The 24,557-nt window shown below is 38.7% G+C and overlaps 2 protein-coding genes across 2 annotated transcripts in view; one reads left to right on the top strand and one right to left on the bottom strand.

Moving 5' to 3' along the window:
• Window positions 1-24,557, top strand: part of LOC134798110 (oxysterol-binding protein-related protein 9-like) — a 69,221-nt gene that overhangs the window by 20,835 nt on the left and 23,829 nt on the right. The window lies entirely within an intron of this gene.
• LOC134797976 (very long chain fatty acid elongase 7-like) overlaps window positions 1-24,557 on the bottom strand; it is a 55,040-nt gene that overhangs the window by 19,528 nt on the left and 10,955 nt on the right. The window contains exon 3 of the mRNA XM_063770312.1: window positions 16,775-17,018. Coding sequence (XP_063626382.1) covers window positions 16,775-17,018 — 244 coding nt within the window. The remainder of the gene's footprint in view (window positions 1-16,774; window positions 17,019-24,557) is intronic.

The following is a 24,557-nucleotide window of genomic DNA, read 5'->3' as shown; positions in this document are numbered from 1 at the left end:
TCTGCCACAAAACATATCTTGTTTTGTCTCCATCTCATGATGACATCTCTTAGCTCTTCTAGCAGAGTCGGTCCAACCAGTAGTTCATCATTGAGAGATACTCCATTAGATCCTTTACAGGATGCGTCAAAAACTACTCTCACTTTCGTGGTCTCCCGATCCTCGCGAACCACAGCATGATGTGGAAGGTAGACTGTTTTCTCATCTTTCTCAGGCTTGCCTACCGGTTCCATGTGTTTCAAGGTAAGGTACTCTTTAATCACGTTATCGTACTCAGTTTTCAATTTGCTGTTGTGTGCTAACTTCCTCTCTAGACATTCAAGTCTTTTGACAGCAATTGAACGGGAATTTTCGGGAACAATCGGTGTATCTCGTACGAATGGTAGTCCAACAATGAATCTTCCATCCTCATCTCTCGCTAGTGTTTTCTCATAAATCTCTTCAGCTCTTTTCTCTATAGGTGTCAGAGTGTCTTTGCTCTCATTATCTAGCGTCTCCGATTCCCAAAATCTTTGCAGCATGTTGTCTAGGCTCACACTCAAATGCATGCTAACAATTCTTCCATTCTTCCCGTGCTCTTCACCGGGTGCTCCGCCCGAAATTATCCATCCGAATAACGTCTGTTGCGCTATCGGTGATCCTGGTTTGCCCTTGATGACTCCACTCATTAAAATGTCTGTATAGACATGCACACCAAGTAACAAATCTATCTCTCCAGGATTGTAGTATGTAGGATCAGCTAACTCCAAGCCATGTAGTTGAGTCCATTGTTCTTTATTGATCTTCGTAACAGGCATTATGTCAGTAACTTCTTTTGTCACGTAGGCGGTGCAGTTTAGCTTGTAGCTCTCGTTGATTCTCGATACTATTTGTATTTCCGCCGCGTGCTTGATTGGAGTCGACATCTTCGCAACACCTGTCACTTGACCCTCCACCCTTGTTCGTTTGAGTTGTAGTTTGTTAACTGTCTCCTCTGATATAAATGACTCTTCCGAACATGGATCTATGAATGCTCGAACTACTTGTGCTCCTCTGTTTGTCATAATATTCACTAGTGCTGTAGCTAAAAGAGTAACCCGTCTCTGAGAGGCACAGTGAGATACTATGTTGATTGTTGGTGTAGCTTGCTCTTTGTTTTCTTTCTCTGGTTTTTCTACGAGTGATACAGTGTTAGGTTTCGTAACGTGCAATAGTGTGTGATGCTTTCTCTTACAACGCAGGCATGAAGTATTACGCTTGCAAAATCTCACGCTATGTCCAGGCCGTAGACAGTTGAAGCAAAGACTCCTTGTTTGAACCTCCTTGGATCGTTGCTCGGGATCCAATTTAGCAAACTCCTTGCAGTTGTAGATGAAATGATCTTCATTACAGAAACCGCATTGATGGTTGGAGTCTGTGGTACTGCTAGGCGTAGCAGTTGCATGGAACGTCTTGGCTCTAACTTGAGGCTTCTCTTTTGGGTGCGCAGTTTGAACCATCTCCAAAACTCTAAATCTTCCCTCCAAAAATTTGCTGAATTGTTCCAATGTCGGCAAGTCTTCCACAGATGACTTCAGATCCTCTTCCCAGTGCTTGTGTGACTCCGTATCTAACTTGTGCACCAATAGATGTATTATGATTGGATCCCAGTTATCGATACTAATGTCATTGTTCTTCAAGCTGTTCAGACATTCTGTAGAAATATCCAGCAATTCTTTGACACCTTTGGCAGATTCAACGCTCAGTTTCTTTTGACCCAAAAATCTATTCAAAATTGAGTTAACCATAATCCTCTTGTTATTGTATCTGTTGTGTAAGGTATTCCATGCTACTTCATAATTTTTCTCAGTAATTTGAATGTGCTTCAGCAGTTGTTCAGCTTCGCCACTAAGACTACTCTTCAAATAGTGCAATTTCTGCACTGGGCTCAATGAACTCTGATTATGAATGAGAGATGTGTAGAGATCCTTGAAAGTCCCCCAATCATTGTAATTTCCATTGAACTGTGGTATATTAATCTTAGGTAGCTTAACTTCCTGGCTCTGTGGTCTGATGGATTGCTTCTCCGTTCCTGATGTATGACTCGTTTGCTCTCCTTCTAATTTCGCAAGTATCTCCGCTTTGGTGTCTATATACAACTCTTCTCCATTGTCGTATATCTCTTGCGTAAAATATTCGTGACTATTTCGTTGTTCTGTTGTCGCCATCTTCACTATCTCTCGGTGAGTGTTTTGAAAAACTTCCCAAAGTTTGTCTAAATTCTCCACTCTGACTTGCAAGTATGACTTGGTAAGTCTCGCCTTGGGACACTTCTTGAAGTTTGTAGCCGTTTTCTGAAGAAGATGTAAGTTATCCGCTTGTACTACGAATAAGGCTTCCATTTTGACTGAGTCCAAATTCCAAGAATTTTCTAAGTTCCAAACTTCTAAGACACAAGTTAGTGAAAAATATTCAAAGTCTTTTAATCACAGAATTTTTCTATGTTCTAAATTCTATGAAAATTTTCTAAGTCTCGGATACTCGAAAATTAGACTATGTTCAGAACACTACGAAATATTCTAAGTCCCAAATATCGCGGAAAATTTTACAAGTTCAAATAAACGGAACGATCTTACTCAATTATAGTCCTTAGTGCAATCCGATAGAGTCCACTTTGCACTGCACTATCACTCGCGTCACAGCCTGATCCGGCTCGAAGGACCAAATGTTCGCACCTGGCTGTTGTAAATCCGCACTTAAACACTGCACTTTAAAGTTCACTTTCCTATCACTAAGCACTGTTACTTTTACTACTATACTTCACTGTATCACTGTCACTTTACTTTTGGTTACTGACTTGACCATGGAAACTGTTTGACTCCATTGTTTTTAGAAAACATACCGTTAGCTAGTTTGCATTTTAAAAAGAGACATCTAGCGATCAATTCAGTAATTAATTTAGAGTATGTACATTTATGCGGCAATTTTAAATCTCAACAAGTAAATTTTGTAGTCACTGTAAATTTATTGCCATCTATCGACACAAGATTAAAACTAAAAATGAAAATCTATGTTATGTATATCTTTGCCCATAGTAAATATTTTTCAAACACATCTTTGTTACTGTACTTAAGTATTTCCTCGCTTAGGGGTCATCCATTAATTACGTCACACGTTTAGGGGGAGGGAGGGGGTCAAGAAAATGTGACATATTGTGACATGGGGGAGGGGGGAGGAACAAACTTTGTGACGTCACTTTAACTTCATCAGTAACCGAAATTTTTTTTAAATTATTTTATTCGCTGTACATTTAAATAACAAGTTTTTAAAACGATAATCGTTTTTATTCTTTTAATTTTCTTTCCTAAGCAGTTTTGGGTTATAAAATTACTAATATTTATATCGTCAAAAATATTTTGATAAAATATTAATAATACTTAGGTACTTACTTAATTCGATTTGGCGATTTCGTAGAAAAAATGTGACGTCACACTAGGGGGGAGGGGTTTGCCAAATGTGACCAAATGTGACAAGGGGGGGGGAGGGGTCAAAAAACCTAGAAATTCGTGTGACGTAATTAATGGATGACCCCTTATGTATAACATAACACTACAATAACCAAGTCGTAATAACCAGACTATAATGACATTTTGATTTGTTTACCTGTCAGCTCTGATGTTAATTTGGAAATGTTTCGTAGCGAAATAGTTAGGTTCTTTTCCAGCAGTTTATTATTTACATTATTTACAATGTTTCGCTCTTGATTGTGTATAGTTTTGGGCATTTTTTGTAATTTATTATTTAATATTCAACACTTAAGTATTATTCAAGTAAACCGCCACAATGACACTGACAACAGTGACAACCTATCATTAAAATTATTGCCAGTGTAAGAAATTAGTTCCAATGAAATTCCGCAACATTGCGCATGATCTCATATATTAATGGTCAGGCTTGTTTGAATCAAGCACTCTGTAGAGAAAGAAAAGTGAAATTAGAAATTCTTCAATATTTCATATTTTACTTTTTAATAAAAGATACAATACTGCTCTATCAATCCTACGGATCCTACCAAAAGATAGTCAATATTATAGCAAGTGCCATCACCGCCCAAAACTGTCACGAAACCTATTTACGATGAAGCTACGTTATAAGCCATTACCAGGCCATTACCTCTTACGTCGCGTGCAACACTGGTTTTATGAAAATCACCATCCGACACACGCGATTTCGTCGGGTTTACACATTATAACATAATAAGGTGATGTTGTGAAATTATAATGATTAGGTATATCCTTGTGATGACGACGGAGTGAAGCCCTCGAGGTTTCCACTGCGTTTGCCACATAAAATTACCCTGTCTCTTAGTGAAAATTCAAATTGAATATTTCGTATAAGTAACATTGAAGTCTGTGTACTCGTACCATGCTAGCTGTAAGAACTCCATTTAAATTAATGGCAATCGTTGATTACGAGTGCTTAGGGGGAGGGGTGTGGGGGTGGTTATTGTCGAAGCGCGGAGGGAGGAAATCACATTGAGCCGGGCAGAAAGCAAAAACGGCATGCCGGTGCCAATCCCATTAGATTCTAGGAGGTCGGCTCTAGTGTTTATCGTTTTGAATAGGTTATGATACGAACTTGACGATCGTCTTGCAATGATATTATATAACTATAGATAGAGGTTATACTCATACGTAAGTCGCACAAAAAAATTCTTCCATATTTATTTCTGTACATACGAAGAAATAACAATTTTTGATTATTTTTCTCATTCTATTCATCTTGGTCATGCTAAGTGTAAGATGAATAGGATGAGAATTTTTTTTAACAACAAGTCTTCGTCACATAAGCCTGTCACTTTCTCTTTCGGTATGCGGGAGCTCGCTAGCACGTGTACATTTCTCGCTCGCCTGGGCGCGACTAAAGGCAACTTGTACAATTTGTCACAAGGTGAGTGCTTCAACTTTGGAGCGTGTATAACATATCTTGAGATTTATATCTCAGGATCATAGTCAATGGTGATTGGTGCGCATCTCACACGAGTTTCACCACGCATGCGCCAAATAGCGTAAGTGGTCTTCAGGCACAGAATAAATAATAGTACTACCGTACAGAAAGGAAACTTCTTACAAAACCGAGGTTTGACAACGGTTCAGGGTCGAATCATGCTGCCCCTTTCTAATATATGGCACTATCCCTTTCGGCTATTTAGGGTTGTCAACATTCAAGCCATTATCTTATCTGTGGTCGCCCAAGTAGCATTGCAAGCTGTATATAAGCTGTATTAAAGTTTATTTGTATACTATAAGCTGTACAGTTAGGCTGTACAAAGGCTGTATAAGCGCTTATACAGCCCTTATAAGTAAAAAAAAGGGCCCAAATTATACAGCCTTTGGCGTTATTAGAGCTGTAGAGTAGCTGTATAAGCAATACATAAGCTGCATAATAGCTGCATTACAGCTATATTTCGGTGTAACAGGAAACCTTAACACTACAGATAATCTCTTATAAGTACGATATAAGAATATAAGTTTTAAATGAGTTATAAGAAAGAATTACAAGAGAATAATAATCATTTAAGAAACTAAAATGTCTTAATCTTGTTCATTCGTAATATAGTAATGGCGACAATAAAGTGTTATAGTGGATGGTAAAAGTAAAAGTAAATATTATACAGGACTTGAATGGAATATTACATTATTGGTAAGTGCGGATTATTATTTATTGTGAACCTGTGTATCTTTTCTGGCAAAATATTTACGCGCCTGCAAAATAACAAAGAGAAACCATAAGGAAAATATCAAAAATCGGTAAAGTTACTGTTTGTTTTTAAGGTTAGAGTATTAAAAATATTTATAAATATTCATTCTAAGGCTAAACAATTTATTTTAGCTGGTAATCATAACACGGCGTTAGTCTGCTAAATATTTGCAAGTATTTCTTTAATTATATTTACAAATACGTTTTTTTTATTATTGTAAAATGGCGACAATTTTTAAACAGCCTACAGGATAGTTGGAGAGCATTATAATCTTAGTAGCTGTGCTGTGTAATAAATGGAGTGTCTTTTACAGCTTTTGTAATTAAAACAGCTTTATAATAGAATATTTGTATTCGTTTGGCTGTATTTCGGTTCTCCGTACATAAGTTATAATTCTCTTTAGAGATCCGTATAACATATAAAAAACCTGTACTGTAACTGTCATATATTCCTTTAGTTTTATAATACACTTATTTTCAGAAATCATTACACTACTATACTTATACGAGTGTAAAATTACGCCAAAAGATTGTTATAAGCGACTCTATCAGTAATACAGAAAAAAGCTGTACTATAGCTGCCATTTATTCATTTGGTTTTATAATACCCTTACAGACAGAAGTTATACAACTACTATTCTTATAGGAGAGTAAGATTACGCCATAAGAAATAGCTTTAAAACGGGGTTGACAGATACATTTGTACAGCTACAAGAGCCAAGTGATACTACAATACAGCCTGTATACAGCTTTTACGATAAAATTAGCTTGTAGTGTTTCACAACACTTAATATTTAAAACGGAGTTGACAGATACTTTTGTACAGCTAAAAGTGCCAAGTGTTACTACAATACAGCCTGTATACAGCTTTTACGATAGAATTAGCTTGTAGTCTCTCACAACACTTTTAGTTTTATAGTAGATTTTTTATATTCTGATAAAGCACCCCATGCTTCCGCAGAATCCTTTATAATGATTTTATACAGCTTGAGCTGTATAATGTCTGTAAAGTACCTTTTATACAGCTTAAATCTTTTCTGACACTCTTATACGTCCCTTAAATCACTCTAAGTTCTTAATTGGCTGCTATATTGATGTTGCCGACACTTCCATGCTACTTGGGCGTGCACGCAAAGGGACGTCAAGTTGTGTCAACCCTAACGCTACGTCTTACGTAGGCGAACAACGCGCGAACGCGGCGCGGCGCGGCGCGGCGCGGCTAAATCAATCCTTTGATACCCATAGAAGTGTCCTACGTAAGCGATCTCGTTGCCAACGCGGCGCGGCGCGATTTGCACGCGAATGTCGGGCGGCGCGGCGCGGCGCGGCGCGGCGGCGGCGCGGCGAGACGCGGCACGGAGAAAACAAACCGTTGTTGCATATGGAAGTGTCCTAGGTGAGCGAATTTGACGCGATGGCGAAGCGGCGCGGCGGCGGCGCGGCGCGGCGCGGAACGGGCGCGATCAATCCATTTGATTTTTAGACGCGAATATGACGCGGCTAGAGGCGTGGCGTATATAGAATTACCGGCTTTATAATAATGTGGAAGTTTCTAAACGCAAAAATGTGTGACTTGTGTTTCATGAATACCTTAATTTATTCAGATATTAAAAGAAACGTGCTTTTATTAAGTCTAAATCGCGAACAGAATTGAGTTTCAGTTGAAGATAAGACCAGATTGATGCTATCGCAGCTTAACAAATACGTCCCATAAGATATTGTAACCCAAGGGCATGTAATGAACAATACTTACTTGTCTGCAGAATGGTCATTAAAATTGGCTCTCTGTTTATTGGAATCAAGATACAAATGATAAATCCTTTGGAAACACTGGTGAACTAATCGAAAACAGCAAGATGACAACTATATTCGGGCACGAATCGTGAACGATGGTCCCAAAGTTGACCTCTCAAAATCGGAACCCGCAACAAAAGCGAACTACCTAATTCAGAACATACATAAAACAAGGTGCGAAATATTAAATCAAGTATTTCAGTGTGAAGAGTATTGGGACAACTACAGACTTAGTGCGGCCAAATAGGTTAGAAAAATGTGTGATGCAAAAATGATTAAGTATAATGTTTCAGTTCATACCTACTTATTTGTGTTTTATTTGCTTTTACAACATATGTTATTCATAAGCCTATGAAACAATAACTATACTCTCTGCAAGTACATCTGAATACATGAAACAAATTTTAAAACAACTTGTTTCATACTAAGACTTTACCCAATATTACTAATACCTAAATCATTTCATTACAAAAGTAGTGGGGTTTTAATCATGTGCTGCTTCTAAATGAAAGACATCTACAGTGTACAATGGTTGTAGTCTATTGCAAAATATACCAGAGGGTTAAGATCTTACAATAGCTAATACTTACTTATAGTCATGATCTTATTATTTTATTTATAAGAATAACAATAAACAGTTAGATGTAGCAATTAAGCCCACAAAACTACATAGTTTGACTGCGGAAGTGCGGAGGCAGGTATCAATCTTATTTCTAGAAATATGGAATATACATGAGATAAGTTGAGTAGGTTGGTAGGTTTGACCTAGGCAAACAATTTCCCTATCTACACACTACAAGCATGTCTACTTACTTACTTACAAATTAAATAGAATATGACTTGTAAGTTACATATAAATCAAATGAATAAAATACACTGTAACATAATTATCTACCTATGTAACCCAGGCCATGTAGATATATGTACAGTCGACGTCAAAGATATGTTTACATTTTTTGCCTTAAGTATTACAAAAGAGCAAGGTGCAAAAGTGTAAACATATCTTTGACATTGACTGTACTATAGTGTAAAAATATGGGTGTGTATGTGTACATCTTATTCAGGAATATTCCAAAGTTCTTAATATGCTAATAAAAGAGCTTTAGGGACATATTTTTGAGTAAGATGTATGCACCCATATTTTTCACTTGTCTATACAATTCCTTAAACACTAAAAAACCTAACCTACTTCAATGAGTACAGTCACAAGAAAAACCCCTTTGTTATATTTATTTTATTTCCAGGCCATAATTGTTAAAAAAGAAAAAAAAAATATTTATTTTATTTAGTTTACCATCCTCATGTCAGAAACTGCAATAGCAATAGGCCATGCATGTTTACATAGATAATTTATCTTCACCCCAAGACAGTCCAGTTCCTCTCTCTGCAGCCCTGACCACCGGCAGCTTGGGCCTTGCCCCGCTGCCGGCGGCACCCTAGGTTAGGGTTTTTATATGTATGTATTTTTTATTGTTTTGTAAGTAAGTGTTTTTTGTATTTTACTTTTATATTCATATTATATAACCCTAACCTAAGATAAATAAAGTAGCTTATACTAGTTTCAGTCTCAAAACTGTCTTCTGCTAGAAAATCACCATGCAACTTCCTAACCAACAATATGACATAAGTGGTAGACCTGTACTTACTATGCTATGAAACTTCACAATAACCAATGTTTATATAGATTATTTGTCTCCACCCAAGAAAGAAAGGAAATAATTACATTAAATATATGCTATGATACAAAATATAAATACTTATGATTTTGATATAAATTGGTTATTGAAATAAGCTCTCCGGATAATCTCTTACCTTCATTAGTCAATTTGCAGTCTAAAGAGAATACTTATACCAGTGTGAGATAAATAAAGTTAGATAAGGTACTTAGAAACATATTTTATTATCAAAAATGAAAATAAGATAATATTTATAATACTTTATTTTTAATTATACAATAAGTTTCTTCCATTTACTTTAAACAACTAAAATTTAATTCTGCCTATATGCATTTGACATTCATATTCTTGAGTTGATTCACTTGTACATTCCTTTCATCTTGTATTAAAATCAATCCTGAAAAGAAAGCAACATCATGTTATTATTATGTAAAAATATTTTGTGTTTCTCTTCGCCTAGGTAGAAAATGCTTAGAACAAGCAGCTTTAAATTAAAGTACAAAAGTAACCTGAATGTTATACTACTAGTTAGGTATGCACAATTATGTCAGAAATGTTATTGCAAATTGAGCCTGAACTGCCTGGGTGAGAAAGAAAAAATGCTGCAGAAACAGAAAGGATATGAATTTTGCTTCAGAGCCAGTTCACAGCTCAAAGGTAAATAAAGCTAAAGGCATGGCGAAGTAGTAAGTGATAAGTATTAAACAAACAAGATAACTTACCAGCCATGTAGCTCGTTGTCTGATTCCGGCTATAGCTTAGTTAGTTTTGCTGGACATTTTCCGCAAATCGACATCTACGGTGCCTATTTTGCGTGAAACGAGGTAGCCCTACTCTAACCAACCCAGCTTCTTGGTCTTCAGGTTGCCAACTGCCTTCTTCAGTGTGGCTATAGCTTGGAAAGTACTTGGACTTTAAATAATCGTCAGAAATTTCGCTTTAAAGTGCCGTGAAGCCTTGTCAGAAGCCGGTGTTGTTCGAAGCGTGAAGCCCGTGATCATCATCAACATTAGCCCTTGTGCATCTTTACAGATGATTTACATTGTTTTTAAGATAAACATTCAGGAATTGTTGATTTAAAATCTGCACAGAAAGTTTAGTTCGCGCCTACAAACTTATCTCGTTGTCGGTTGTTGAGAATTTCGACAAGTTGACAACTTACTTTGGCATTTATGACTGGGTTGCTATATAAATAAATATATCCCTCAAAAAAAAATTGGAAGGATTGCGTTCATAATGGCTCCTCTACACGATGGGCCAACGTCGGCCAATCCAAGGGACGCATTTATGCGTTAGAGGGAGCAAGTGATATTGCTATCTCATTCTACCGCATAGCTACGTCCCTTGGATTGGCCGACATTGGCGCATCGTGTAGAGGAGCCATAATACGGCAACATGATTGTCTATTATATAGTTGGTCAAGCAGATCTTGTCAGTAGAAAAAGGCGGCAAATTTGAAAAATGTAGGCGCGAAGGGATATCGTCTCAGAAAATTTGAATTTCGCGCCTTTTTCTACTAAAAAGATTTGCTTGACCATCTATAATAGTTATTTGTTATTTTATAGTTGGTGCAACGAATTTTATTTAGCAATGGATAAGACCCCCACGTCAGCGTTAAATTTAGCGAACTGTGCTTAAGTTACGGGTGAAAATATGCCAGATCTGGCATCAATTATGCCAAGTTGGCAACACTGGCCTACTGACGCTCCCTACAGTGTTGCCAACTCGGATTTTGTAAAAATGCTAGACTAATGTCTAGATTATGCCAAAATTATGCCAAATTTTTTGAAATATGCTAAAAAAAATGCTCAAATGTCACTTGAAAATAGACACTTAAAATAATACTGTATCTAAAAATATTCAGTAAAAAACACCGTATTTTGTCAGTAGAAAAAGGCGCGAAATTGAAATTTTCTATGGGCTGATAATTTTTCGTGCCTACTTTTTTTTAAATTTGCCGCTTTTGATTACTGACGGAAATGGCTTCACAGACTGTAGTTACGACGGTTACGAGTCTGCTGTTGTTTGGCAATATAGGCTGGCCGCAGAATTTTCATTCGGTTTCCGGACGGTCAGGTGTGAACGTCTCATGTCTCGTTTGCACCTGTCATTCCGTAAGGAAAATTCCGTGCGTCTGTGGCCAGCCTTATTATTGACCTAGTGAGCTCAAAATGCGAGCAAAGCTTCTCTGTTTCAGGCGTATAACCGCGAACATCAAAAATCGAAAATTTCCAGCAACTATCTCTGTCAATCTAATTACGCCTTAATTAGAGTAAAAGAGGTAGTTGCTCGAAATTTTCGTTATCGACGTTCGGAGCAGGCCCTCTGCTAGGACTAAAATGCCGACTGCTGTCCCATGCCAGCAAATAGCAAAACATAGATTTGGGTAAATTTATGTAAGTACCTACAAGATCAGTGAAGGCCAGTCCAGATGGGACAATTTTCGCCCAACCTGATTAAATTGTCTCTCAAAACTCAAATATGTCAATCCACGAAAAAATCAGGTCAATTTAACGGAATTTATTTGCCATTTATAAATAATTATACATATATAGTCCGTCGACGGCCATCCGCCCACAAAAGTCAAAATTAATATGAAAATATGAACCGCATAAGGCGATGGCGCATATTGTTGCTGCCAAGTTGGTGCAAACTTGGCTTAGACTAAATTATGCTAAAAAATATGCCAGATGCTAAATGGAAAATTTTGGTGCCAAAGCGAGTGAAAATATGCCAGATCTGGCATCAATTATGCCAAGTTGGCAACACTGGCCTACTGACGCTCCCTACAGTGTTGCCAACTCGGATTTTGTAAAAATGCTAGACTAATGTCTACATTATGCCAAAATTATGCTAAAGTTTTTGGAAATATGCTAAAAAAAATGCTAAAATGTCACTTGAAAATAGACACTTAAAAATAATATGGTGTCTAAAAATATTCAGTAAAAAACACCGTACTTTGTCAGTAGAAAAAGGCGCGAAATTCCATTTTTCTATAGGAATTTTGTTTACTAATGGAAATGGCTTGACAGACTATTGTTACGACGGTTACGAGGCAAGTCTGCTGTTGTTTGGCAATATAGGCTGGCCGCAGGCAGACGCACGGAATTTTCATTCAGTTTCCCGGACGGTCAGGTGTGAACGGGACGTCGCTATACACATAACTATACATGTCTCGTTTGCACCTGTCATTTCATTCGGAAAATTCCGTGCGTCAGTGGCCAGCCTTATTATTGACCAAGTGAGCTCAAAATGCGAGCAAAAAGCTTCTCCGTTTCAGGCGTATAACCGCGATCATCGAAAATTTAAAATTTCCAGCAACTATAATCTAATTACGCATTAAGAGGTAGTTGCTCTAAATTCTCGTTATCAACGTTCGTGGTAAGCGCTCTGCTAGGACTAAAATGCCGGCTGCTGTCCCATCCCAGCTAAATAGCAAAACAGAGATTTGGCTAAATTTATGTAAGTACCTACAAGATCAGTGAGGCCAGTCCAGATGGGACAATTTTCACCCAACCTGATTAAATTGTCTCATCAAATCTGCAAAACGGAACTCAAATAAGTATGTCAATCCACGAAAAAATCAGAGGTCAATTTAACTAAATTTATTTGCCATAAAAAAACATATATAGTCCGTCGACGTCCATCCGCCCACGACAGTCAAAATTCATGTGAAAATATGAACCACATAAGGCGATGGCGCAAATTGTTGCTGCCAAGTTGGTGCAAACTTGGCTCAGACTAAATTATGCTAAAAAATATGCCAGATGCTAAATGGAAAATTTTGGTGCCAAACCGAGTGAAAATATGCCAGATCTGGCATCATTTATGCCAAGTTGGCAACACTGGCTCCCTAGTCGGACAAGGCCGTCGCATCGCGCCGCGCCGCGCCGCATCGCGCCGCGCCGCGCCGCGCCGCGCCGCTTCGCGTCTACATCGCTCACGTAGGACACACCTATACATATCAACGGTTTGTTTCTTCCTCGCCACTATGTAGGGTAACTGATGTACACCTTGCTAACATAATCTCGTCTGCCAAGGTGTTTCGGCAGGAAAAGCCCTGGCAGACTTCTATATTCCTGAAATGAGGGTTCATACCTACCGACTGGAATTGGTTTCATCGTGGTATCAGATGGGTTAGTGTACGGTAACCGATGGTCATCTTGCTTATAATCTCGTCTGCCAAGGTGTTTCGGCAGGAAAAGCCCTGGCAGACTTCTATATTCCTGAAATGAGGGTTCATACCTACCGACTGGAATTGGTTTCATCGTGGTATCAGATGGGTTAGTGTACGGTAACCGATGGTCATCTTGCTTAAAATCTCGTCTGCCAAGGTGTTTCGGCAGGAAAAACCATGGCAGACTTATATATTCCTAAAATGGGGGTTTATACCTACCGACTGGAATTGGTTTCATGGTGGTATCAGATGGGTTAGTGTAGGGTAACCGATGGTTACCTTGCTCACATAATCTCGTCTGCCAAGGTGTTTCGGCAGGAAAAGCCTTGGCAGACTTATATATTCCTGACATGAGGGTTCATACCTACCGACTGGAATTGGTTTCATGGTGGTATCAGATGGGTTAAATTAGGGGTCCTGGTGGCCACCTTTGAGAGCGTCTGCCAAGCACTTCCGGCAAACAAAATACTGGCAGATTTCGCTTTTCTGTGCCTACATGTAAATTTCTAACTGCTGCCATAACTATTATTTCGGTATCAGATGGGTTAAATCAGCCGCCTTTTTTCGCACCGGAAGTGGCCTTCTTTTTCGTACTTTCGGCAAGTTCCGCCGTGGCAGACTATCGAATTCGGACTTAGCATCACTTTTATGGGAAACCATTGTGCATTTCATCGTGGTATCAAGTCGGTTAGAAAATTTGCGGCCGGCTCTTCTACTAATACTATTTAATACTACAACAGCCCTTGTATATAGCACATTGAAAAACCATGGTTAAATACCTACATAAATATTCAGATCACTTTTATTTTGTTATTTTTTCCTACTAAGCGGACTAAATTTGCATCTCTGATTTTATGAAAAATATCGGATAGAGAATTAAAGTAGCCACTGTAAAAATAATTTATTTGTCAAACATGGGTAAAGTAATACAGATATGTTACTGTACAAAGTTATCCTTCATGCTTTGTCTATCGGCGTACAAAATAGAGTATAGCTATCTATCTATGGGCATGAATTCCTTAAGAACTTTTGGAAGCATACAACATTCGAACTTAAAATTTGTCGTTGTTCAACTTGAAACACCTGTAACGCGCATAGTAAATAACTAGCATTGACTATTATTTCCCACCTCTACAGCTACAAGTGAAACTGTTGCCTGTATACAAATATTTGCCTACAGTGGGTATGCCCAGCGTTTAATAGGGCAAATATGGCGTTGAGGTTACTAGGCGTAGGGCTTGTTCCATTATGCACGGTCGACGTCACAGACGTACGATTTTGAACGTTGTGCCATTGCAATAAGGCGAGAAATGTATACATATATTTGACACTGCGACACTTATATGTTAAGGAACCAAGGTGCCTGGTAATCTTTGTGTATTTTGTGAAGTCATGTTATGATTTGTGTTTATGTGAATGAACTATGACATTGCAATAATAGTCACACCTGAACGAAGATATTTAAGACAATTTTGGATCATAAACTCCAAATAATTCAAGACCAAAAAGGTAAGAAAATGTTGCCACTTTTTACTAGCGTGTCTTGTATTTAAGTAAAATTGAGTAAATAAAAGTACTTTTTTTAAATAGTAGGAGTAAAATTACTAATAAATAAATTATCTTAGCGTGATCTCGTCTGCCAAGGTGTTTCGGCAGGAAAAACCTTGGCAGATTTACATATTCCTAAAATGGGGGTTCATACCTACCGACTGGAATTGGTTTCATGGTGGTATCAGATGGGTTAGTGTAGGGTAACCGATGGTTACCGTGCTCACATAATCACGTCTGCCAAGGTGTTTCGGCAGGAAAAGCCTTGGCAGACTTATATATTCCTGACATGAGGGTTCATACCTACCGACTGGAATTGGTTTCATGGTGGTATCAGATGGGTTAGTGTACGGTAACCGATGGTCATCTTGCTTATAATCTCGTCTGCCAAGGTGTTTCGGCAGGAAAAACCTTGGCAGACTTATATATTCCTAAAATGGGGGTTCATACCTACCGACTGGAATTGGTTTCATGGTGGTATCAGATGGGTTAGTGTAGGGTAACCGATGGTTACCTTGCTCACATAATCACGTCTGCCAAGGTGTTTCGGCAGGAAAAGCCTTGGCAGACTTATATATTCCTGACATGAGGGTTCATACCTACCGACTGGAATTGGTTTCATGGTGGTATCAGATGGGTTAAATTAGGGGTCCTGGTGGCCACCTTTGAGAGCGTCTGCCAAGCACTTCCGGCAAAAAAAATACTGGCAGACTTCGCTTTTCTGTGTCTACATGTAAATTTCTAACTGCTGCCATAACTATTATTTCGGTATCAGATGGGTTAAATCAGCCCCCTTTTTTCGCACCGGAAGTGGCCTTCTTTTTCGTACTTTCGGCAAGTTCCGCCGTGGCAGACTATCGAATTCGGACTTAGCATCACTTTTATGGGAAACCATTGTGCATTTCATCGTGGTATCAAGTCGGTTAGAAAATTTGCGGCCGGCTCTTCTACTATATAGGATGCAACTGTGTACTACCGCTCGCAGCGTAGTATTTTATGTAAAATTGCATTAAGTAATGTGTGGTGTGGCGATCTTGCGCTCTCTGAGAGTATAGGTAACAGATATTTAATGCGAAAAAAATACTTCAATTACGAGTACGTATACTTTATAAGGAGGAACAAGACGGCTATACTCAGAGCATACATTCAGTGGAATCGTTTAACAGTTAACTTGGAGTTACAGGCGGCCGTAAAAGCAGTAGAACTGAATTCGGCTATGAAATACCCGGCCGTTAATGTTGTAGTAAACTTGTATTGAGTCATATGATTGTAAATGTCAGAGATTGTGTAAGATTACTGAATTACTCTTCCATAGTCTTCATTTTCTTTGAAGTAAGTAGTCCGAGTCATTTTGAGTATAGTTCAAAATGGAAGAGTTTGACAATTAGTCGGAATGTTTACGTATTTTCCACAGAGAAAGATAAGATAGCAGTGGCTTTTGTTAAAATTGTCTTACAAAGCACACCTCGGGCTTTTTTAGAATGCAATCCGTGAAAGGGCTAAAACGACGAGGGTAGGAGGGGTTGGGAGTAACAGCGTTCAAACGAGAAGGACAAGTTTGTCTCTCAATCCAGTTTATCTTTTCGTAACATTAATAATCTCTGGTTTGGATGTTTATAAACTCCAGTAATGTTACGGCAACTCCAGTTTGGATAACGCACTTGGTCGGTTTTTACACTCCAATGCTATTGGTTAAATCCTATAGAGTTAAACTAAGAAAAGTTTGCAGCGATTTTGATAGCCCACGCAGGGCAAGTGTCATATTAAACGTCAAACTTATATGAAATTATGACGTAAAAAATAACACTTGCACAGACTTTTCTTGGTCTATCTCTCCGTCACCTCTCATTATTTTACTTACCTCCAACATACTTGGTCCCCGCCCAAATAATAGTGAGCGTGCTGCAATGATGGTAGACATGCAAGAACGACGCCTGTCCGTCCTTCTTCCTCATCAGGAAGAACACCGTCTCCAGCAACTCCAAGAGCTTCAGTATGATGGTCCACCATAGGAACCGGAGCATCCTTAGCGGTTCAGGGTTGAGGGAGTAGTCGGGGAGCACGCAGCCGAAGTGGTACGTCGTTGTCCAGCCAGAGGTCATGATCTGGAAGAAGAGTAGGGTCCATGTAAAACCAACTAAGTGTTAATGCCTCTTTATTGTAGTCTTTTTTACGCTGGCACATGTATTATATGCACCATCGCCCACACTGTTAACTGTACATCGGTGGACCTTATGCCTTTTATAATAAGGTCCACATCGGTCCAGTTAGATATGTTGCTGTTGGTATACACCCACTTGCCAGAATTTCATTTGCCATAATTTCATTTGCCATAATAGTCAACAGCCATTATATTGTTTCCCATAATTACATATGCAATACTTATTGTTTACTATATTAGTCACGTGCCAGAAACTTTGTTTCCCATAAAATCAATTTCAATAATATCATTTGTCATCATCATTGTAAGCCATAATTATCCCTAGCCATAATATAATTTTTTTACAGAAACCAAATGCTACTAGAAAAATGGGTTAGGTTAGGTTTGAACTGCGACCCTTACAGAAAAGTAATGCTACTGGAAAAGTGGGTTAGGTTAGGTTTGAACTGCGACCCTTACAGAAACCGAATGCTACTAGAAAAATGGGTTAGGTTAGGTTTGAACTGCGACCCTTACAGAAAAGAAATGCTATTGGAAAAGTGGGTTAGGTTAGGTTTGAACTGCACCCCACACAGAAAATAAATGCTACTAGAAAAGTAGGTTAGGTTAGGTTTAAACTGCGACCCTTACAGAAAAGAAATGCTATCAGAAAAATGGGTTAGGTTAGGTTTGAACTGCGACCCTTACAGAAAAGAAATACTACTGGAAAAGTGGGTTAGGTGAGGTTTAAATATTCTATTAAATAATATTATTACAATTAATAATATGGACAACAACACGTATGGCACTCGTACGTTCTGGAATCTAATAATCGGGTAAACAAAGAGTATGTCACATCATTTTTATGGTAAACAAACAATTCGGGCAAATGAAATTCGGGCAAATAAAATTCGGGCATATGAGTATTATTTTATATAATTTTCGGACAAACAATAGACAACCGTTGCTGTTGCTGTTTGCACAAGCACAACTATTCAGTGCGGTTTTTTTGCCATGTATCTGGACGAAATTAGTGCAATAACCGGGATAATTTCTTCCATATCGAGTGAACGCGTCCATTCATTACAGTAAATTGATTATATTTACTTCTAATGCTCAAAAGGAAATGACGGTTTCAAAAAATAAAGAAGATAGCGGTACAAATAAAGTATCGTCGAACAATTCTAAGTTACAAATATCCCACCACTAGAAATACAGAGCCAGAATAAAGATAACTTCTGAATAAGAAGAATGTTCATTAGCAAACCTTTGTAGTCCGCCGTCTTCAGCAGTTTAATTAATTCTCTTTAGGTAATCGTTCGTAGTGCATTAGGCGGATCGCTCGACTGTGCTTAAATTACGGACTACTTCCTACAAACTTCGCATAGGGAAGCGTTTTCATGGAAAACGTTTACACAGTAATATCTGTGAGCTAGATCGATTTATCGCCCCCGAAAACCCCCATATAGCAAATTTCATCGAAATCGTCAGGTTTCCGAGATCTCCGAAATAATATATAAATAAACAAGAATTGCTCATTTAAAGGTATTCGATTTGTATTTTTTGAGTTCTCATGACAAGTTATTACGGAGCACTAATGCGTAGTAACCACAAGATTAGTGCTCCATCTAGTAGAAGTAGACCAGTAATCTGTGTTGAAATCCATTTATTCCTTTGATGCACTACTGCAAAACTGCTCTTCCGGAGAGCGGCCTTCAGTTTGATGTCTTAGTGGAACTATATCAGGTCAGGGGTTTTTACATCCGCGGATGCAGATGGGGATATTAAAATATCCGTGATTAGATAAGCTGTTTGGTTTTCTGTACAGTCGTTCAAGATAGATGTCAAATATTTTGATCACAAAAGTTTTGCCATCGATTATCGCTTTTAGATTCCTCACCAGCTCACCAGCGCGCACTTCGCTCACAGTCCATTCTTGTTTCCTTGGATTTGGCACTTCTATTTAACTGCCGACTACTATTGACTTTGTTCAGAAAATTATATTTTCGACAGAACATCACCGAATGTTACAGATTATATACAGTAATAGGTATCTATATATACAAATTCTACTTCTTAGCGGCGGACAAACAGTAAACGAAGTCAATCTAGGCTAAATTTGTATTGTCCTCTCACTTGCGTGTCCAGCAGGCTTATTATGAACGGCTTTATCCACGTGACACAATATCCGTCACTTTTTAACAGAGCGCGAATGAAAGTGACGGATACCGTTTTATCACGCTGTCACGTAGACAAGAACGACCATCATATCCGTACTGCTCGTTTTTAAGGGCCCCACTGATTAACAGTCCGCCGGACGTTATCGGCCTGTCAGTTGTTCGGAACTGTCAAAATTTTGTTCTAACTGACAGGCCGACACCGTCCGGCGGACTGTTAATCAGTGGGCCCCTTAGGGTTCTGTACCTCAAAAGGAAAAATTTGAACTCTTGACTCACTCACTGTGACTACTGACTACGCGTACTTAACCCATTCTTCACTATCCGTGTCAGAGTTGAATCATAGCTTTCGTTCAACGATTTTAAAGTTAATTCAGACACACGACTCGCGGATGCGGGTTGGTTACATCCTATTGAGTCACTGTGACTGATTTAATTAGCGGTTTGTTACTTATGCAATTCTCGGTCTAGACTTTTAGCATTTATACCAGTTGAGAAATGTTACAGTGTTAAGATACTTACTTCAACTCTGTTCGTAACACTAGGGTAAAGAAAATTTACTACCCAAGTTTACATGGTTAATTAAAGATTGTAAACTCCTTAATTATCATTTATCATAGATGAAATATATTTATTATTACAAACACATACTGTTAACGTGCTAATTCTTGCCTAACATGTCAAACAATAATCTAAAAAAAAAATTCTCTACCAAACGTGAATCAGCTGTCTACAACCGATTCCTGAAATTCAATGTGATTAATAAAACCGGACAAGTGCGAGTCGGGGTCGCCCACCGAGGGTTCCGTACTTTTTAGTATTTGTTGTTATAGCGACAACAGAAATACATCATCTGTGAAAATTTCAACTGTATGTCACGGTCCATGAGATATAGACACATAGGGTCCCATTTTTACCCTTTTGGTACGGAACCTTAAAAAAGAAAAACAGTTTAAACCCGCCAATGTAAAAAAATGGCCTTTGGGGTCATCCATTAATTACGTCACACGAATTTCTAGGTTTTTTGACCCCTCCCCCCCCCTTGTCACATTTGGTCACATTTGGCAAACCCCTCCCCCCTAGTGTGACGTCACATTTTTTCTACGAAATCGCCAAATCGAATTAAGTAAGTACCTAAGTATTATTAATATTTTATCAAAATATTTTTGACGATATAAATATTAGTAATTTTATAACCCAAAACTGCTTAGGAAAGAAAATTAAAAGAATAAAAACGATTATCGTTTTAAAAACTTGTTATTTAAATGTACAGCGAATAAAATAATTTAAAAAAAATTTCGGTTACTGATGAAGTTAAAGTGACGTCACAAAGTTTGTTCCTCCCCCCTCCCCCATGTCACAATATGTCACATTTTCTTGACCCCCTCCCTCCCCCTAAACGTGTGACGTAATTAATGGATGACCCCTTTGCAACGTCACCAATAATCGGAAGCGATTTGCAATCCATTAACAGTATTTGATCGATCGAATGAATTCGTTGCTCCTATTTAGCCAGCGATTATCTAAAATCGTATGCCATTTGTTGCAAGTTCTTTAGAAGCATTGTCCATACAAAAACAAATAAATTTCATACAAAACAAAGCCCCACCCACTTGAACTGCGAAGCTCGATAAACAATTCCCTTTGAAGTCACTGTCATGTCACAGACAGGCGATAAAATAACGATAAAAATAGAAGCCGATAGACGTATCGCGATTCTACGTCGAGGTTCACCGTGACAATGGTTTGTTTGAAAATACAGACGTTGGCGTCCGTTGCGGGAGGAATGGAGATAGCATAGTGCTTTTATGTATTATAAAATATTATAGGACATTTTTTTACACATATTTCTTCTCTCAGAGTTCTCAAACATTCTTCAGATGTGCCTGTGCCTGTGCATATTGATTTGATATTACAATTGTTATACTAAGTTACCTATATCATATGTAAGGTAATCTAGAATAATCCCACATTCAATACTCATAGTCTCACACATATTAATATGTTTTATCTTTCCAAGAGTTCATTTCCTACTGTTTTTTCATTCATTACAAGAAAATGCGTATCAGTTACGTCAAGAGTGGAGGTTAAATTATACTATAAATATAAAGATACAATACACAGATCTATCAAAAACATTTCGATTGAACTATAAAGCATTGTTGAACTAGTATCTCTAATTATGTTGAAAGTATTCTATTTCGCAAAGGCTTCAGAACCTTCGCTGTCAATAAGATCCGTACAAAGCCCGACGCGGGTGGGATTTTTGTGCTTTTGTGAGATGTACAGCTTTGTACGGCCCGTCAATAATGTACCAGAAAAACGACGGGAAAGATCTCAAAGGAAATGAGTTGTAGTTATACGCACACTACCCCCACAAAAAATATAGTAAAGTGCTGAAACGTATGTCCGCCTGTCTTTTCAATCCTTTTTGGTGTCAGATAGTGACTGATTGGGGGAGCAACTACATAGTTACTTATATTCCATTCCATATAGCGTTGGACAGAAGGAAAAATGGTTCTTTATAGCACAGTACACTCATTTTAAGATGTTATTTAAATAGGCCACGTTCAGTAAGTCACATTTTTCAACTATACGCTCCAAATCTAATAAAAAAAATATTTCCATTCAAGTTATCCACAAATCGTTTTAGCGACTGTCATATCATAATTTGTAAATAATATGTACAATATTCTGTAGTTTACAATAAATAGAGAAAGTTTCCGTATAAACACCTAAAGAGGCAGGGGTCAAGAACGCTTGATGTCAGGCATTAGGTATTTATATTACTGTCAATGTCTACTATTTGGTTTAGTATTCGTTCACGTTTTATCAAAATCGTAGTTGCTATACAACTTCATAGAAAAGGTTTAGAATCGCTGTTCTTTTAGAGTATTTTAAAATCTGGAATGAAGTAGTTTTAGTGCATTTTGGCACTACCTATTTAGATGTTAAGTACTGTATACCTTAACTAGAGATGAACGTGTCGCGTGTCTTGTTTAAAGATGCTCTTCTGTAGCGATATGATGGTTGCGCGTTTGTATATTGCGTTATGCGTCACACTCGCACTTTAGGAGACCCCACATTAGCGTCTTTTGACCGGCGGCGTCTAGTCAGTCTATGGAAAATGGCGTCGCTGAGCAATTGCGCCAACGTGGCGTCGAGCAGCAGCCATAAAGTTGGCTAGACGCGGACGCTTGGGAGACGCTAGTGTGGGGTGACTTAGAACCTGACAGCCACGATAACACGACAAAAGCGCAACCCTCATACGCACAGAGGTGACGTGGGCGCTAAGAGGCTTGCACACTGACCGTAAATATTTAATGAGGCTATATGTATGCTTTCAAAGTGCTACATATTTCATATTTCACGGTGAATATGAAAATGAGGTACACACAGCAACACTCCTGACTATACATCAGTGGACCTTATTACAAAAGGCATAAGGTCCACCGATGTACAGTTAACAGTGTGGGCGACTGTACCTATATTGCGGCAGTGGACTTTCGGTTATCCGATATCGGGAAAGTTAACATGTGATTATTCGTTGTTAAGCTGAATAGGCTTAATGGAACAGTGCCAAAAATAGGAATACACCTACAAGATTTGTTTAATTCCCAGGAGTGAAGTATAATTCACTGATATTGCAGTGTTGGATTATGCGCGTTGTCGGCGGTAGTAACGAGTACAGTCGCGTTTATACGGTGGCCAAACAATAAGTGCATTCCCGTTGCCATGCAGGGAGGTTTTGGGGTTATACTGAGCAACTTTTAAGGCCTGGCCAAACAGCCGGCGCGACGCAGCGCACATGCTAACAGGTTACCGACGTCAAACAGACTGCGTCCCGCCGGCAGTGTTGCCAACTCGTATTTTGAAAAAATGCTGAACTAATGTCTAGATTATGCCAAAATTATGCCAAAGATTTTTGATTTATGCTAAAAAAAATGCTAAAATGTCACTTGAAAATAGACATTTAAATAATATGGTGTCTAAAAATATTCAGTATAAAACACCGTACGTACCTTTGCTAGGACTAAAATGCCGACTGCTGTCCCATCCCAGCTGAATAGCAAAACAGAGATTTGGCTAAATTTATGTAAGTACCTACAAGATCAGTGAAGGCCAGTGCAGATAGGATAATTTTCGCCCAACCTGATACAATTGTCTTATCAAATCTGCAAAACGGAACTCAAATATGTCAATCCACAAAAAAATCAGAGGTCAATTTAACTGAATTTATTTGCCATTAAAAAAAATTATACATATACTATATAGTCCGTCGACGTCCATCCGCGTACAAAAGTCTAAATTCATATGATAATATGAACCACATAAGGCGATGGCGCATATTGTTGCTGCCAAGTTGGTGCAAATTTTGTTTAGACTAAATTATGCAAAAAAATATGCCAGATGCTAAATGGAAAATTTTGGTGCCAAAGCGACTGAAAATATGCCAGATCTGGCATCATTTATGCCAAGTTGGCAACACTGCCCGCCGGTATCACGCCCCGCTTCTGTCGCGCCCCGCGCCGCGCGGCCCCTTGCGTCCACGCGGCGCGTGCGCAACTGCGCAGCGCTGCGCCGCGCGGACGCGGCGGCCCGCCGCGTCGCGCAAGGTCACATCAGTCGGATCGGACGTTAGGCAGCGAGCGGTGCGCCGCGTTCCCGCGGGGCCGGACTCGTTCGCGCGCGCGATGAGGGCGTGTTGAGAGCGTGAGGCCGGCGCGATCCGCGCGCGCCCTGTTTGAACAGGCATCGCGGCGCGGACGCGGCGCTGCGTCGCGCCGGCTGTTTGGCCAGGCCTTTACTATAGGACCAACCCCGAAATCGCAAAAAAAAAAATTACCCTCCCATAGAAAATGGGCCAGCCAATATGTATGAACAAGCTAAATTATAATCAAATAAAATGTCTATTTTAATGAATTAATTAAATTTGCCGGGTTTTAGGCTAATTTTAGGTTCTTAAGTTTTTCTATATTAAATCATTTTGAAATTTAAATTTGGATTCGATTGACTTTAATCGATTCAACACATACAATGAATATACTGGTATTGTTGCATTAATAGTTTTACATTTGACATTTCAACCTGTTATTTCTGTCTCACGGGACAAGAATAGTCTACGCTGCAATATACATACACTCTATTAACACATTCATTGCTCCTAAGTGCTACAGGTTACGCTCGTAGCGCGTAGCCACGTCTTTGTCGTATGGAGCGCGTAGTCGCTATGGACAGTGTACCCGACAGTCGGGTTCTTGGCGCTGAATGTGTTATAGTACATTGTGCAACATGGGGCGTAAGTTGAATATTGCAAACGAGAGTAA

The sequence above is a fragment of the Cydia splendana genome, chromosome 16 (assembly GCF_910591565.1).
Source record: "Cydia splendana chromosome 16, ilCydSple1.2, whole genome shotgun sequence".
NCBI lineage: Eukaryota > Metazoa > Arthropoda > Insecta > Lepidoptera > Tortricidae > Cydia > Cydia splendana.
Note: the sequence above shows the minus strand (reverse complement) of the source record. Positions and strands in the feature narration are given on the sequence as shown.